General features: G+C 41.6%; 1 protein-coding gene across 6 annotated transcripts; it reads left to right on the top strand.

Moving 5' to 3' along the window:
- The first annotated feature begins 165 nt into the window (after nucleotides 1-165).
- On the top strand, nucleotides 166-18505 carry Adar (Adenosine deaminase acting on RNA). 6 transcript variants are annotated; one of them, XM_066300389.1, is made up of 10 exons: nucleotides 168-583; nucleotides 3480-3983; nucleotides 7247-7612; nucleotides 10000-10506; nucleotides 12065-12218; nucleotides 12270-12532; nucleotides 12614-12873; nucleotides 13848-13999; nucleotides 14556-14883; nucleotides 17383-18505. In XM_066300389.1, exons 1-10 carry the CDS (start codon nucleotides 433-435, stop codon nucleotides 17494-17496), a joined length of 2799 nt encoding a protein of 932 aa, XP_066156486.1. In that variant the 5' UTR covers nucleotides 168-432; the 3' UTR covers nucleotides 17497-18505. The 6 variants fall into 6 exon arrangements, with proteins under 6 accessions (XP_066156485.1, XP_066156484.1, XP_066156486.1 ...); XM_066300388.1 differs by having other exon boundaries at nucleotides 166-583; nucleotides 7259-7612; nucleotides 12270-12873; XM_066300387.1 differs by having other exon boundaries at nucleotides 166-583; nucleotides 12270-12873.
- Nucleotides 18506-18512: the final 7 nt, after the last annotated feature.

Here is an 18512-nt window from a genome sequence, read left to right as displayed (position 1 = left end):
TACGTCACTCTCGGAACACGTTAGAGCAGTAAGTGCACTTTTCACCACTACAAATGTCCATTTCCCGACTTTCCTTTTCCGGCCTCCATATTCCATATTCTATTTTTTCAATCATATTTTTTATGTCATTCGACTGTAATGTCAAACGTCAATTTCATTTACCCTTTCCATCCTTTAATTTTTTTTTTCATCTTTTATCATCGGCGTTCGTTCTAAAACGTGAACTTTTAAAGGGCAAGAAACAATTTCATTTTTAATAATTTTAATCCGCATTCTATATAAACGAAATACCAATTTCAGTCCCATTAAACTTTGTGTGTGTCGTCAATGCAGTAATTGTCACAAAAAATTCTGATTTGTGTTATACCCAAATTCAACCAGACAGCCCCAAGTTCCACTATAGTGCTCAGCACAGAAGAGTATTTTCGAGAGATGGGGAACGATTCGGAATTTATAATTGAAAAACGGAAAACCCAATCGCGTGGGAAAAACGGGAATTTGAAATCTCGAGGGAGCTTGGAAGCAATGGAATGTGAAAATGAGAATGAGAACAAGGAGCCCCGAAGGAAGAGACTTTTAGATGGTAAAATTCGGTTTTTAATTATCTTTTATTTTTTGCTTTTGCCTCTTTGCATTCAATGATTTATGCCTACTTCAGCCAAAGCTTGAGAATTCCTTTTAAAATATGGTTGTGACAGCCCTTGACCAATTGGTTGTTTTTTTTTTGTGGAATGCTCTAATAGAGAGAATGCTTTATTGTCAAATACAGCAATCATATTGACAAAGCACAAGATATAAAAGGTTCATAAAAAGTATAGTTGTACTTTAACATTGTTGAAAACAAGTTTAAGGTGGGAACTGTTTTTAGCCTAATTTTTTAGTAATATCAGGTAGCAATTATAGTCAATTGATACGACTTTCTTGGTTAATATTTATAATTCGAAGATACTGGTATTTCGGCGCTTAATATTAATATATATTACCCAACCCCATGAAAACTACTATAATGCCAAACTTAGAGCTAAGAGAAAATAAGCAGCAACTATAAAATGATTCCTGAACAACCTTGCATACTAAAAATTGATGTCTAATGGTGATGGTAATGGTGTGATGATTACAATATTAAAAACTGTCTGAAGAAGTTTTATAAGATTTAGCTATTTGATGGTAGAATATTATAAGTAAATGTGTATGCTGAGTTTGTCAAAAAACCTCATAAGAAAAGCTGTTCCAGTTTTCATGTAATGAAGGGCACAATCACAATTAACTTTTTAAAAAATTGATCACCCTGTATACTACTGTATTATTTGGAATCAAGTTAGTCGAATTAAAGGCATCTTTGACTCAACTCAAAGGGTTTCAAAATTAGAGCCCAAAAAAGTGCAAAAACTCATGTTTCCCATTAATTTTTGTTTGAAATGTACTATGCTGCATAAAAAAGTTTGAGAATTCCACGAAGGATCCAAAAATTTAGTGATACACAAAATGTTCATTAAAAAACACCCTCCTCTGTATGTAAATTCAACACTTATAAGAATTCCACAAATTTTATTAAATTATCTCAACCAATTTTTGAGATAATAATAACACTCCAGACCCTTTTGACATCCTGTATTTATCTACACCTGTTAGTATGTATTTAAGTACACTTGTTTACATATACAAGACTAAATTTCATGCATGATAGTCTACTTAAAACTAAATTATTCATTTTAGCACTGACTGGTTTAAGGTTGTTCCGTGTTTTACGTAGATTTTTGTGCCTGTCTGTCTCAAATCTAAATTTACATTTTGTTTAATAAAAATACAGGCATGCCCCCATTAGGGGTAATTTTATTGACTGAGTTTTGGCGACAGCGGTTTTCAACTTCTCCATGTTATATGGAATGAAGGTTTCCCTAGAATAAATGTTAGAACAAAAATTATACCATATAATTACACTAGTTTTATATCTTACAGTACTATGCTGTATTACTTGCAGCGTTAAATATGTTTCGTTCAATATTATACCTTCCCTAACTGGCTTCTTCGCACATAAGTTGACAGGCAGAGTATTTGTAATCAGTTAGTTAAAAATCTTTGGTAATACACACGGTGGCCAATACAGAGATGGCCAGCATGGACATCTCATGAACGGTAATAGATGCGGATTTGGTTAAATAGGAAAGAAGGTCTATATTCGTGGCAGTAGATCCACAATTCAAACTATCGATTTGATTCTGACAAAACTTCTGCAATTCATAATTCTTGCGACGGCGCCACGCATGATACTGGCTAATTTTCTATCTCGTGTAGATTTTGCAAGCCAAAACTTCTTTTCTATTACGAATTCCATTTTGAAATTTTAGGCAATTATTTGGAGAGGTACCTCAGTACGATTCTGTTATATATCATCATATATATATAATATATCACATTTGTAAGTACGCATGTGTCAACACATTGATGTCATAGCTCTATGTCTGACAGTAAAATCAAGGTCAAGAAATTAGTTCAGATAAACCCGACTGGCGCTTGAATGACCCCATACACATAGCATTACTGTCATCAAGTGTCAAAAATGAAATTAATTTGACCGAAGTGTTATTCTTTCTTGAATAAAACAAGTTTGTTGGCAGTTATTGACAATCTATTTTTTTAACTGAAGTAACAGATAGTACAGCAATATTGACAGGATTTTGTTGATAGTTTTTGTTAATGTCCTTCTGGGTCAACATATGGTAATAGTGGTGTTATTCTGACCATTATTCCAATTTATCATCTAACGTTCCCCCTGGCAAAAACATGTTATGCACAAAACAAACCTTTCCTGACGTTTGATAACTTACAGACTTCGACAACATCAATGAACTGAAAATGTTTGACAGTAATAAAACCTTTGGTTAATATATTTGTGGATGTATCTGTGATCTATGAATACCCGAACATGGTGGATACATCAACACAGGGACAAAAGAAAATATGTCAGCAGAGGTTGAAGCTACTATACGAAGTTTTTGTGTCTCACCACTGATTATCAATTATCAAAAGTTCCATCTGTTGATACAGAATTTATGAAGTATTTAAGCCCTCTACAAGATTGTTAAAATTTGATAGTTCGACTTAGACAAGAATATTGGAAACCGTAATAGGTGTTACATATGTAAATGGCTGGACAAATCAAATGAGACGAACGTACTAGTTAATAGACCTCCTGTTCATTACTAGGTGAAGTCCTTGATAAAATCAGGCGGTGAAAAAATGCTGTCATCTCTTACATCACCCTGTATATGCTAGTCGATGAGGGCAGTCACTTTCAAGCGCATTTTAAAAAATCTTCCAAGAATATGTTTGTCCCGTCGGTTTTGTCCAGCGGTTTATTTGGGTTTAACGGAAATTCTGTTACCAAAACTATATTATCCGATATCCGGAAGACTAATTGACTATTGGTACTGTGCTAGCACAGACCAATGTTGATCATCGGTCAATACCGTTTTTAGATAGAAAAAGCAATGATACCCCCGCACTGCCAAAACGTAAAAAGAACGAGATTAGCTTAACCAGTAAAAACCCCGTTTCCATCCTAAACGAGTTACGAGTGGGGATAAAGTACGAAGTAGCCAGCGTTGAGGGCCCTCCGCACAATCCAATCTTTTCCGTTTCCGTGGAGCTCGATGGTCAAAAGTACTACGGACAAGGAGCCACGAAGAAGGTGGCCCGTATTAAGGCCGCAGAGGAAGCTCTGATGTCCTTCATTCAAATGCCCAATAGCGGGACGCTAGAGATGACCTCCGACATGATTAATACGAGCGCGAATTTCACTAGTGATAAAATTGAAGAAGAAAAGAAGGGTGTGCGCACCACCGCGCTGAAGCATAAAATCTCTGTAATGCTGTTCAGTGAGCCTCACCCCAATGCAGATTATTCGTTTACCAACAATGAGACTGATGTGAACAAACTTAAGCCCGGAATTACAATTGATAATGAGACTTTCTTTAAAACCGGTAAGTTTTGGCATATACAGGGTGAAGCAATACTGTGACGAAAGTACCATATGTCTCCTTGCCGTTGCAATTGACAAGTCACAACCTCCTGAGCCACCAATGAAGTGCAAATGTTGCACGTTTCTAAAACCTTCGGTCGATACATCAGCAGGCTTACCAGCGATCTACAAATACTCGAGCCTCACCGACCCCTCTGCAATCGGTTCTCTGATGAAACGGTGACGGACACCTATAATGTGTTTGAAACCTTTGTGACACATGAGGTTTGCAGAAAGCTTTTGAATGCCTTCACCGTCGTTATGTATGACAATACTCTTTACCGCACTAGTTAATTAATTTAACAAACTTGTCAAATCTAATGTTTATTCGTCTTCTACCTAGTGTCTAGTATTAGACAAAGGGACGGTAGCCCGTGTTCCACTTTCATCATAGAATTGGATAGCCTAAGGCAATATCCCATGTAGGATTTTCTGTCCACAGACCGGTTGGCGTCGACGAGTCCGCCTAGGTCTGCAACGCCGTTTGAAATCAGTTCGAGTCCGTCGCATGTGGCCTGGTCAGAATGGCCAGATCCATTAAACTGGCCATGAGTCGCTCACATGACACATTCAGTGTATTATTATCAGCTCTTAAGAGGTTCACAATTACCGTTTATGGGAACACTCGATTCGTTGCAGTGAAACGGGTTGAGCTCGTCCTAATTGCTGTCCATGGACTTGTCCTAGATCTAAAGCTGCTTTAGTTCATTCTGAATCGCGACAGTTCCATCGTAGATGTTCAACTACAGATAAAAGCGTGTTGGTCAAATTTATAAAGAACTTCATGGTCTATAACAGCCATGGGTCGGCCACGTCATGAAATTTCGTTTGGAGCTCTAGAACGCGCAGTCAGATCTCATTTGTGAGTAGTCGTTTGATCTAAGTGCCATAAACTCGTCGAATGGGTGTCTGCCTTGTACGGGACGGTCCAAGTTCGAAGTGCATCGCGAAAACTGCAAGAGATAGAAGGTCGCTTAAGTCGGGCCAAAGTGGCGCAACTTGGTGCCCCAGGAAGTGCCATTTCGAACCTGTAAAAGTTCCGAGTGCTTCCGGAGATGTTCAGGGGAAAAACTTAGATTTTGCCACATCACTTTCATCTTTTCCTGGTACTATTCGAAGAGATATTTCATAACAGACGTCACTTCACTGTAACCGTTTTTTCTACCCTTAATGGTGATTGTGAAACTTGAAATCCGACGTTTCGTCGTTGAATCACCATCATTAAACCATTTTTTTTTTAATCACGAATCTGGGTTTTTTTCGTCTTTTATGACTTTTCCTGAAGACTATGACGTATAACGGTCGCCAAAGAAGTAGTAGACACGATACCCTCTCAAAATGCCCCCCTAAAACCCCTCTCAGAGGGTGTATATGTATTTATGGTTCTCCCGCGTGTCGCTTTTAGCATCAGTTCGTCTTCGTTGCAATTTCTTCCGCTTGCGGAATGGATATTTCGAATAAATGCTAATACGTGAAGAAAATGTATAAAAAAATGTCAACAATGAATTGACATTTATTTCGAAACATCTCTTCGATTGAAGTCGGGGAAAAAAAGCAAAATTTCAAGATTTGATCGGACGCTAAATCGTGCAACTTCGCCCCGATTTAAGCGACCTCGTGTCTCTTGCAGTTTCCGAGATCCCGGCGGTACGCTTCGAATTTGGACCGCCCTGTACAACCGGATTATGGCGCACAGGGAACGCGATTTTACTATTTATTTTCGCACAGATTTCGTAGTTTTATTTGTCCCTCGCAAGCTGCACGAAAAGGTCGATTCCAGCCACACATGAACATCAAGAAAGTTATTAAATGTTGCCCTGTTCAATTGCCTGCCTGTTTTATGTAAAAAATCACCCTATATGCATATAGTACATAAGATCGATTTAGGACACACTGTATAGGGTGCAGCACATCGTCGTGGAGACATTTCAGGGGGCGATGGTGCTCTGCAAAATAATGAAATGGTCCTAATCGATCCGTGGTCAAACGCACACCATGTTGGATGTACAGGGTGGCATAGTTTCAATCCTTTTTCTCCACGCTACAGGGTGGCATAGTTTCATCCTTTTTCTCCGCACTACAGGGTGGCATAGTTTCAATCATTTTTTTTTCTCCACGCTACAGGGTGGCATAGTTTCAATCCTTTTTCTCCGCACTACAGGGTGGCATAGTTTTAATCCTTTTTCTCCGCACTACAGGGTGGCATAGTTTCAATCATTTTTTTTTCTCCACGCTACAGGGTGGCATAGTTTCGATCCTTTTTCTCCACACTGCGTTTTTTCACGTGTGCCTTAGGTTAAATTTGAGTAAATTTCGTGCGTCTCTTTGTGACTACAACAAAATGCCAAAATCATCGATAACTATCTACAGCGTGTTGTGTTTTTTGGGGTCACGTATTATTTTATACTTTGCACCTTATCGTCGATTTGCCCCGCATGAACTCTGACACTAAATTAAAATTCGTTCTTCGATTCTTCAGCTTCTCGATCTCTCGTACGATTTTCGTGTCTGTGATTCTATCTACCGTTTTTGTCGAATGTGAAAACACATCTACTGAAGCAAGTCGAGAGAGTCCAGGCTACATGTTCCGATTTTCAAGCCACGGCTAAATTACAGCCATTCTACTAGTTTTGCTCTGATTTTTGCCGTTTGGCATTTGCAAAAGTTTCATTCGAGAGAAAACCGCAAAATGTGAGAAAAAAAAATGAAAACTTTGCCACTCTGTATATGAAAGATGGTGTGTTTTCGGCCGTGGGTTTATAGCGTTTTTCATTATTTTGTGGGGTGGGCCCCCGGAGTGCCCCCGTGATGATATGTCACACTCTGTATATTGAGCAGTGCTTACTGCTGCTCGCCAAGTAAATCCCTGATACTGTGCGTTCTGCGGGGAGGCGTTTGAGAGCGAAAGACGCCCAGGTGGTGGCAGAGCAAATGAAATGACCGGACAGTGGTGGTTCGCGATTAGTAATAAAACAGGAGCTATTGGGGACACACCGTCACATTCACATGGGTGATGGACCGTTGCCCCATCGATCATCTCAGTCCCACAAACAATTAAATATTAAAACTAGTTCGGTTTGAGCCTTCAATGACGTCAAGTAAACAACGAACGAAATGAGCGATGCCCAGTGGACACGTATCGCGAAGGGTCACGGACTAATTCTCAGTTAGATAGGCAAAATGGTCCTTTTGCACATCTGACCGGATCATAAATGCTGTATCTAGATTTACTTTCAGGTATGCTGCCGTTTGATCTAAAAATCAAACCACGGCAAATGAATCAAATTCTCGATGGGAAAAATCCAATTTCCATCCTTAACGAATTGTTCGCCTCCTTAACCTACGAAGTGGAGAGTGTAGCGGGTCCTGCTCACGATCCAGTGTTCGTGCTCTCCCTAAAGCTTAAAGATTATAACAAGAAGTTTTTTGGATCCGGAGCTTCCAAGAAGCTTGCCAGGACGAATGCCGCTTTAAGTGCTTTGCAGCACATTTTTAATTTCCCCGCAAAATCGGAGGAAGTGATCCTAACCGAGAGCGAAATTTCTGTTTTCAGTAATTTGGAAGAAACAGACTTTTGTAGTACAAGTACAGGTAATCCAAGGGCGTGGAGGAAGTCTGGAAAGTTTTGGGGAATCTAGGTTAATCAACTATTTGCGTGTGTCATGGTCAGATTGGATCTGGGAGTACGTTCAGTATCGATTTCCGTGCAAACATGCTTTTTTGCCACGATTCAAATGGGGCAACCTTGGCCGGAGCCCCACCGTTGACTGGCCTAGATCAGAGTGTACTTTTTCTCCGCAAGAATTGGAGATTTTTTAATTTATATATTCACTTTTACGTACAAGGGACCAGTTCGCTGGATTTTTCGTTCGTATTCTCGATTTTGATCGTTAATTGTACCGCTGGGCTTTTTCCCTCCTTAATTTGTCAATTTGGGGGGGCAGGAAAACTGGGAAACGAACCAGCCTCCAAATCCCACAATCAACCATCACACTAGCACAAACAGATTTGTTGTTAACCATTAAGGCCCCGTTGCATGCAGGTCGGTTCAATTAATGGGAAACTGGTACCCCGAACACCATCTGCAGGTACGCCACTTCCGTCGGATCGTTTCGGTACCAGTTCCGCTTCAGCTGAACCCGCTTCCGCGCAATTGGGCCTTAGTCGCTTTTGATTTTAGCTGGAATCGCCTACTGGACAAGGCTAAACGAACACCTAACACTATCTCCTCGGTCGCATCGCTGCGCAAAGCAAGCTTTCTTCACTGTTGAATAGCGTGTGCGCGCGCACCTACTACCGCTTTCTGTTCAACTCGTTGCCATTGTCGCAAAGTAGTAGTTAACCAGGTCGATCCAGATGAAATCAACAGAGTCCGGGTTGATACGATCGATCCAGAGATAATTGACTTTGTTTTAGTGCGGTCAGAGAGTCGTTGGTTGTCGGTCTTAGAAGGGGATGTGCATGCTTGTGTGTGGTTGCTCGTTCCTTGTTAATCAATTGTGAAGAAAGGTATTTGAGTTTTTATGATTTTTTTTTGCAGTTGAATGTTAAATTTTTGTTATATTTTTGAGTGTTGTTGCTAGTCCTTAAGATTTGGTTAATGTACAGGATGGAGGAAATTACTTGAACGGTTTTGTTGTGCAAATACAGAGTGGGGGAAATTTTTAAGACTGTTTTTGGTTTTTGTTTATGTCTCCTACAGCTTTCGAGCTATTTCAGTCAGACGTTAAGCATGCGCGTTGCTCGAGGAGGGACCTAGTCAAGTTTTCTAAACCGCGCCCGCCATACACAGGGCGGTTACTTTTCTAAGATCCAGTCCCTTTAACGATCATGTACTTTTTTATTAGCTGTAGGACGTCGGCCGATCATTCCACGATATTTAAATCTTTGATCAATATAGAAACTTGCCTGGCTCCTATCGGATCCTTAGCAGTTTTAGCGGATTTGACAGCATAATAGGCGATGCAAGGTCTATTTTCCGATCATTTGATGCACGTAAGTCGGTTTTTTCCATATCAGACTCCTAATGGCAACGAATTAGGGGAAAAAATCGTCTTCTATCGCATTTTTGCAAAGAATTCGAACTATCTGAAGTGAACGGTCGGCGACGTACTGCACGAGTAGGTGATGGGGAAAGTGCAAAACCGCAGAAAAATCATCAAGATTTCTTATGACGCGAACAGCCTAATGGCGCCGATCATGAAACTCTTAATATGCAAGAAGACTCATCGAAACGTCTCTTCAGCTGTTGGAGCTGTAAACAAAAATAAAAAATCTTAAACTGGTAGTTCATCACCCTGTATTCCGACAAAAACCCCTTGTGCCACACGAGTAAATACGAACTTTTCTTATTATTTTTCGGAGTTTTCTAACTTGTTCAATTCTCCCAATTAATACACGACAGAATATGAAATCGTGGCGGATGGGTCAGTTTGGACCTACAGGAGACGAAGCAAATATGCGAAGAGAGGTTTAAACCGCTACACACCACATCACACACCTCTTGTGGTTCACTCGTGATTATCATCAAAAATTCCAACTATTACACTAAAAATAATAAGGTGTTTGAACTGACTCACCCTGTACAAGATTTTTCAGATTTGATATTTTAACAGGAATGTCAGTAACCGTAATAGGTATTGCATATGTAAATTGCTGGACAAATTAAATGAGACAAACATACTAGTTAATAAGACTCCTGCCTATTGCTAGGTAAAGTCCTCGTCAAAAACGAAGTGTCAAGAAAATGCTGTCATCTCTTGCATCACCCTGTATATGCTACAGGACGAGGTCAGTCACTTTCAAGCGCAGTTTTAAAGAATCATCCAAGAATATGTCCCGTAGGTTTTGTCCAGCAGTTTATTTGGGGTTATTGCAAATTCCATTACCACAGCTATGTTATCCGATCTCCGAAAGAATAACACTTGGTACTGCGCTAACACAGACCACTATTGATCATCGAGCAATACCGTTTTTAGATAGCAAAAGCAATGATAAACCCGCACCGGCAAAACGTAAAAAGACCGAGATAAGCTTAACTGATAAGAACCCTGTTTCCATCCTAAACGAGTTACGAGTGGGGCTAAAGTACGAAGTAGCCAGCGTTGAGGGTCCCCCGCACAATCCAGTCTTCTCCATTTCCGTGGAGCTCGATGGCCAGAAGTACTACGGACAAGGTGCCTCGAAGAAGGTGGCCCGTGCCAAGGCCGCGGAGGAAGCTCTGAAGTCCTTCATTCAATTCCCTAATAACGGGACGATAGTTATGACCTCCAGCATGATTAATACGAACACGGATTTCACTAGTGATAAAGTTGATGAAGAACTGAAGGCTGCGCCTACCGACGCGCCGAGGGACAAAAACCCTGTAATGCTGCTCAATGAGCTTTACCCAAATGCAGTCTACTCTTTTACCCATAACGAAACTGATGTGGTGAACCGATTTAAGACCAGCATTACGATTGATAATGAGACTTTCTTTGGAACTGGTAAGTTTTGGTATATACAGGGTGGAGCAATAGTGTGACAAAGGTACCATACGTCTTCCTCGACACGGACACTATTACTATTAGTACGACTTGCAGTTTCCACTATCTTTTAACGCCTTAACGTTTGTCAAGACAAGGATCCTTGTAGTTCACAGCACTATTTCGAACTTTCGCAAGTCAAACAAGCAACAACTTCTATCTTTGATATGACTATTAAGCTCATCTTCAGTTTTTGCTATATCAACTCCGGTCCATACTTGGTGTCCCACTCTCAACTCAGGATTTGCTAGAGTCTAAATTATTGAATTTGTTACATTATAAACTGCACGTAGCAATCATTACCCTCTCAATATCCCTAGAAGCAAGGCAAATATAGAGACTGAATCTTAAGTGGGGATTTTCTCTTTAACACGATGTAGACCTCAAAAAACATAACAAAATTCTTATTTAACGTTTATTCGGCATAGCAAAAACAGCCCTTAAGTACGCGTGTATAATGGCTTTAATAAATAAAAAAAACCTTTCATCGTTGCTCACTTACTTATCGTTACTATTTGACAAAGCGCTGCCACTGTGTTAAACTCAGTCGTAAACGTCAAACTTTTCACGTGGCCTCCACGGACAAAAATCACGTGGATTCAAGTCTGGTGATTTCACGGGCCTTTTCATACGTTCATCGCGACTTATTTACTTGTTGGTAAATTGATTATTTATAATCTCCTGTTTTTTTTTGTATTTTTTATTCTCGCATGTTTCGGTTGTTTTTAAATTTAGAAAAAAAAATCATACGAAGGTCTTGCCTAGTTCTTTTTATGCCTATATCATGTTAAAATAGAACTTCTGCTTAAAATTCGCCCCGTATAATGCACATTTGCCGAGTGCACTTGTCCGTCGGACGCTGTACAGAGTGGCCGCGGGGAACTGCCACGGGACGTTTCGGCGAAACTGCGATCTGCAAAAAGTCTGGTGGTTTGATAACAGTCTGCAGAATTGCAAAGTTGTCAACATACAGAAAGGTGCTGCGTAACGCTCTTTCGCCACAATACTGCAGAAGGCCCTTATTTCACACTTGCATCTCTCCCTTTCAACATTTAATTGCACATATATATATATATCAATTCTAAGAAAGCAAACGCATAAACAAATTTGTATTAAAATCGAGCGTAGAACCTCAAAAATGTAACAATATATAGGGTGTTCTATCTGTAAAACAAGCAAGGAAATATCAACTTCCGGTCGTATCGGAACCTCATTTAAAATACGTCAGCTGAGGTCGTCTCGAGGCTCTCACTAAACTGCAAAATTTTAACAACTTTGCTGTTCAGTTTTCCCAGAACGTCTACTAGCGGTTCCCGGTGGGACACCCTGTACACAGGTGCGGAACTTTGTTAAACGCCGTCGGCGCCCCGCTCGGGTTTCGATTAAAACGCTCGCATGCGCTGTGAGTGCTACTGGTCTATCGGTACCGGGCAGTGAGCAAATATTGCAAAAAAGAAGTGCCACAATATTGTGCCCCCATGTATGTAACTTAAGTTGGTTTTTGATGGAGCTGTTTCAGGATCAAGTAAACGAAGCGCCAAATCTGCAGCTGCCAAGATCGCCCTGGCTAAACTCATAAAATACAACCCCATTGAAGGGCTCATGAATGGTCATCCGGATCTCGATTCCAGCGTGTCTCACGAGAGTCTACTTAAAGCAGATGCAATCGGAAGGTCTTGCTTTGAAATATTTGTCATGGACAGTGGCCAATTGTGTGTTTGTAGGATGGTGAATGAGACATTTATGAAAGTCATGGAGGGCGACATTCTGCATTCGCGCAAGAAAGTATTGGCCGGCATTGTGATGACCAGGAGCGAGACCGTGGAGGACGCCGAGGTTCTGTGCGTGACGACCGGTACCAAATGCGTCTCGGGAGGTCACATATGCCTGAACGGGTCTTCTTTGAACGATATGCACGCTGAAATTGTCGCAAGACGGTGTTTGGTCAATTATCTATACGATCAACTGGAACTTCTCACTAATGAAGGTGAGGCAAAGCCTGAAATTGAGAGGATTTTTTTTCGGCCGGGAATGGAATTGGCTAAGGATTTTCCTTACCACAATTTAGATACAGCCTCGACATCGATCTTCGTGCCGAGAGCTAACAATCGGGGCTACGAATTGCGTGAAGGGATCGAGTTTCATTTGTACATTAACACGGCTCCATGCGGCGACGCCCGCATTTTTAGCCCTCACGAAGACTCTGCTGTAGATCGACACCCTAATAGAATCTCCCGAGGGCAGTTGCGTACGAAAATCGAGTCGGGCGAAGGAACCATCCCCATCAGGGGCACTTCCGGGATTCAGACTTGGGATGGAATTATTCAGGTGAGAGTGGGTTAATGTTTAGTTTGTATGGTAAAAGGAGTTGAGCTGGATTTGTAGTTTCTTTAGCGTAAGCCGTATCGTTAAGTTTCTGTACTGTATATTATACTATAGGTGTTATGTATTTGCGTCTTTTTAGTTAATGATAAAGACCCACTTTTTCCTGTGCAAATATACCCCTTCTTAGTAGTGTGTACATACGTAATTCGACGTCAAATACCTAAGAGTTACATGGTATATGCGTTCACTCGAGAAAGCTGCGCAATCGACGCTCGACTAAGCCGCTGTAGGCGCACTACGAATTGCGCGCACGCGGCCGCGCAGCTTTTGACGTTTTAGTCGTATGACAGTGCATGTTTATGTTTGTCACGTCACATAGCGACCCTAAAATCGTGACTAGCTTCTCCGATTCAAATCCGATTCATAAACGAACTCATATACAGTATGTCCCAGACAGGCTTGCCTTACATGGGGATCTAGCACAACTCTGTTATTTGTATCAACAATGTTATCCCTCTGTTTACCCGAACCGCCTGACAATTGGAAAGGTATCAATCGTACGAAGTGAGCAAGACTACTTCACAAGTTTCGCAGCGCCTGCCCTTTCGGCGAAGACACTGAGTTGGTCCGATGCGCCCAGTAACAGTGGACAGAGTAGGGAATTCTCTACGTTAATGATTTAATTTGGTGGTACCACTCCCTACCATTCGTACTGCTAAAATCGCTCGTATGGATGGCGAGGCATTTCCAGTAAGCTTTATCTGTCGCATGCAATACCAGCTCTGTGCAAGTTTCAAGTCTTCAAGCGAGTAGCCACCACGGCGACCGCAGAGCAGTTCTCAGGGGCGCGACCACGCCCTCCGCGTGTGAAAACCCTATGTACCAATGAAATAATCGACATTTTCAGTTATTTACTGCTTTTATTGAGTCTGAGGTTTGAAATTTGCGACGTTTCATACGGGTTCTTGCTTTTTCAGGGTGAACGACTTCTGACGATGTCATGTTCCGATAAAATATGCAAGTGGAATGTTTTGGGTCTCCAAGGAGCACTGTTGTCACATTTTATCGAGCCGATCTACCTCAAGAGTCTCGTGTTGGGCGGATTGATGAAGGAACCACATTTGTACAGGTACCATTGAAAACGATACTATTCTTGTAAAATCTTGACGCTGCAGACTCCTACGTGAGATCTTGCATAACGTGAAACGTAGAGTCCATCGGGGGATTGAACTCCAATGGAACCAAAAAATATCAAAATTCAACAAGAAAGTCAAATTTTCCGAAGAAAACGGGGCCCCTTTGTACTGCACTTGAGCCGCCACGCACCCGTCATTTGAAGACCGTTTGGCTTCTTTGGCGCACCCTGTACGGGGTTTATCTTTAGCAACTGAAGATATTTCACCTTTTCTGTCGAAGAAGCTGCTATTCTTCCTTTTGATTTATTTCGGAGTAACGCCGCACATACCGGGGGTCGTCGGAGCGTTGGCGCACTATCCTCAGTTAAAGCTAATTGAGAGCAACATTTCGCCAACGTCGAGGGTTTGGCCGAGGGCCAATCGACCCGAACAATAGTTTTTTATTGTCTGGGTCGATGTTTATAATGTTTCACTTGCTAAAGACATTAAATTCATGTACAATTCGGTCACCTCGCTGCGTGTGTATAATTGGAACATATCATGCCGCAGAGCGATATGCGGCCGAATCGAGTCGACCCTGCAGGGTCTGCCGCCGCCATTTCAGTTGAACCGGCCACAAATGTTGAAATCGACGTCTGTCGAGGTGCGACGCGCCCAGAAGGCGCCCAGTTTCGCCGTGATCTGGACGAAATCCATGGAAAAGCCGGAAGTCGTGTCGACGGAACGGGGCAAGCCGGACACGGGCATTTCGTTGATGTGCAAACAGAAGTTGGCTCAGAAGTTTTACAGGTTGGAGGGGAAATTGTCCACGATCAGCGACGAGAAGATCGCCACCACCACGTATGCTGATGCGAAAGAGTCAGTTAAAACTTATGTGGTGAGTAGACAAATTGCGTTAGAGAAGACTCGGAAGAGTGGAACTCTTCCTATGTCCAATTTACTGATTTCTTCGATTTGCTGAGCCGCTCGTTCGATGTCCGCGGTCTCGTTTGACGTATATACAGGGTGTCAAGCATATGAAAAATTCCCGTGCCAAAAATAAGGCGATCTAGCCAAACTTACCTACATCCAATCGATGCTTCGTTTTGCCGTTGCGAGGTGCCAAAGTTCTGAAATGATTTTTTTTTCGCTAATTTTGCAACTAAGACCACCACGTAAATCAGCACGTTCCAACGTGATCGGTATCTATTTTCAATGCCCGAAACCTGAACTAATCAAATGTCATTTAATGTCGCAAGCATCTGCTAAAGGTGTCTTCAGTCCATCCGAACACGGTGGCATTCCTTGCATGAATGATCTTCCCTGCTGAAGAGCGTACTTGCCTGATCGGTTGCATTGCACCGAAGATCCGACCTCTCAAGTCGCCCACGTTACATGGTCGATTCTTGTAAAGTTGACCTTTTAAATGGTCCCAAAGGAGAAAGTCGCGGGAGTTTAAATCGAGTGATCCGGCCGGCCACTCTATTCCACCAAAAAAAAAAAATTGAAAGTAATCGAAGTTACAACAAATTCGCCTCGTAGCTTTCACTCGCTCTTACCTTTTTGATACCTTCTACTTCCATAGATATCCCACCAGTCAATCTATGTACATACCACAAGCATTCAACTCGTGGCAGAGAAAAAAATTAAAGTCGCTTGTACAGGGTATGACAAAAGTATAAACTTTAATTTACAAACCAGGTGCCGTTTCCGCGCATCAAAAAAAGATTCTGCTTGCGACAAAACAGGCTAATTTATGTATTAACTTTTATTTCCAAAGTTAGTGAAAATCGATAAACGTGTTGAGCAATTATTCCGAAAAAACTATGTTGTTTTGGGAACTTTGGGGCCCTGTAGCGCGGTAAAACGAAGCCACATCAGACACACATGCGTAAGTTTGAGCAGAACACCTGATTTTTTCTTTTAGGAATTTGTGGTCAAGCGTTGCACGGTCGTTTCAGCGACACCCTGTATATACTAGGTCATTCCAAGGAAGTTCGGACGTTGATAAACTGGTCACATCGAATGATGGGTTGTGGCAAACATTGGATTGTGGTGGGGGAGAAACGAGCAACGGCCGGCAATTAGTAATTGTGAGAAACATGATTCTCCAAGTTTCTCGGAATTTTCCTTAGGTGCCACATTTAAAAAACGCGAAATATTTTCTCGATAGTGGAGGAATGTCAAAAACAGTATAGAATTGGTTCTTACCTGGGCTGGACAGCCTAACGTCCATTGGCTTGCGTTTCTGAGCGACTCGGTACCCATTCAGGGGGCAGTTCCTCTAACTCAGTTACCGGTACATCGCTAATGAGCATGCGCGGAAGGAACGTTACTAAATTTTTGTATATTTGTAAAGTGATATTTTTCGCGTTGAATTGAAACGACGCCGAACCACTACCAAATAGAACATTAATATAGTGAGAGGGGGGGCGCTCGACCATCTTCCACTTGCACAGGGCGGTCCGTAAGAAACGGGGCAACGGTGGATTTCCTACGTCAAAATAACACGATCTAGCTGCATTGTTTCGATGCCGAAAGTTGATGTTTTATTTCATATTTTTAGTCGTTTTGGCAAGAAGACACTGCTGTCCGTCTTATTGCAGCTGGGAGATGGCGCTGTCCGTCTTATTGTAGCTGATAAATGGCGCTGCCCATCTTATTGTAGCTGATAGATGGCGCTGTCCGTCTTATTGTAGCTGATAGATGGCGCTGTCCGTCTTATTGTAGCTGAAAAATGGCGATATCCATCTTATTGTAACTGATAAATGGCGCTGTCCGTCTTATTGTAGCTGATGAATGGCGCTGTCTGTCTTATTGTAGCTGATGAATGGCGCTGTCTGTAACCGTTTCGCTTGTTGAAAGAACGTTGACTCCTTTGCAACCGCGATGGTCTTACGACTGCAAAATATTCTTTTGATTCACTTTTCAGATTTAAGAAAGAGCATGCGAACAGCCTAAAAGTAGATGGTTTTCGAATTACGCGCTGTTGTAATATCGCACGCGTTTTTCTGTCGGGAACGCTTTCAATAACCTGTTACGCTTATCATTTTGATGCGGCAGTTACTCGCAGAGCCCAAACTTGAAGTATGACCCGTTCGCCGGGGCCTCGCTCTCAAATTGAAACGAATGCCAGCGCCGATTGCGACCAGCCGTAAGATCGAAGCAGGGCATCGGCCCTATCACGTCCGATTGAAATAATCCAATACTCTATCGGCAGTAACAACCGAGATCGGACTATGTACCTTCCATTTGGGCATAACGGAATCAAAGTTGTATTCCTTCGGATAAGACACAAACCCAAACCGGACCGGTACCGTGACAAATCCATCTACAGTAGCATCGTCGTTAGCGTCTTATCACAAAAAAGTAACTGAATTCTCTTGTACTTTCGTAGGCTGCAAGGCAAACTCTATACGAAGCCTTCAAAAAAGCTCAACTGGGATCTTGGGTCATGAAGCCACTTGAACAGGACCTCTTCGAATTCACATCAGAAATTTCTGATGAATAATTAAAACCGTAAATGTAACATATTCCATTGCTGTAAAGGCACTTAGGTTGTATCATAAAGTTTCGTGATATAGTGAGTAAGTTTATGCATCGTGTTAGGAGCTGTAGTACAAACATAGTTAATGCTAAAAAGTTCCTTTGCGTTTGTGGCGACAAAATCAAATTTTGTTCTTTGCGTACTTTCGGTTTAAGAATAGAAATTTGATTTTTGCTGATCATCCCTTTTAACTGCCATTTTTCATTCTATTTAAAACACTTCTTAAGTCTTCGTTTCGCCCCCCTTTCTGGTCAGTATAATAGGTTAGTAAGAAGATTTTGGTTGAAAGCTGGAACTCAGCCATATTTATTCGGTTTCATAGTTTGCCTTTAGTAATTTAAGTTTAACACGTTGATGGACAGTGAAAAGTTTTAGAACGTTAAAAATGAATCACAGTACGCAACCCCTCGAATCCTGTAAACCGAATCCCTTTCACATTTTGACTGAGTAGAAAACGAAGAAATACGATGCCAGTACGCCACACCGTTACAACAGTTTTGACCCACAAATACGTCTTTTTACCTTTGTGCTTAGACATGTAACTGCTTAGGCGCCAAGCGAGTAGTCTGATCGTTTTGGGGCTCAATACCGTTATAGATGGCCACGTACAGTCTGCGCGCGCATCTCGGAGGACATTAACCATGCGACTGAGCCTACAGTAGAACCGCGACTGCTGTAGCAGTGAGCGCATTGATTACCGTGATTTCTGCTATAAATAGGACGGAAGTGATGATGTATTGCCGTGGGACAGTATTAGCGAGAGACCCATCTTTAAGCAGAAAATAGAGCTGCAATGGAAGTGCAATTTATGAGGCCTCTCCAGTTTTTATTTTTTTTTTCCGCAGTAGCAATAGGTGTCCGATGATGATTGAAATTACCGCTAGAGTAGCTCTGCCCATCAACGTGGTAACATGATACTTTTTTTATTTATGGTAATTAAAATGTTTGTGGTAAAATAAAGGTCTTTTCTCTTCTTATTG

This window comes from Euwallacea fornicatus, chromosome 36, assembly GCF_040115645.1.
Source record: "Euwallacea fornicatus isolate EFF26 chromosome 36, ASM4011564v1, whole genome shotgun sequence".
Classification (NCBI taxonomy): domain Eukaryota; kingdom Metazoa; phylum Arthropoda; class Insecta; order Coleoptera; family Curculionidae; genus Euwallacea; species Euwallacea fornicatus.
Note: the sequence above shows the minus strand (reverse complement) of the source record. Positions and strands in the feature narration are given on the sequence as shown.

Bases quoted from the DNA above. Each gene is read 5' to 3' on its own strand.
- Adar (XM_066300387.1), top strand. From the start codon at position 433: ATGGGGAACGATTCGGAATTTATAATTGAAAAACGGAAAACCCAATCG. The intron at 3,984-7,246 runs GTAAGTTTTGGC...TGCTGTATCTAG, and splicing joins TGAGACTTTCTTTAAAACCG to ATTTACTTTCAGGTATGCTG. The intron at 14,000-14,555 runs GTACCATTGAAA...ATCATGCCGCAG, and splicing joins AAGGAACCACATTTGTACAG to AGCGATATGCGGCCGAATCG.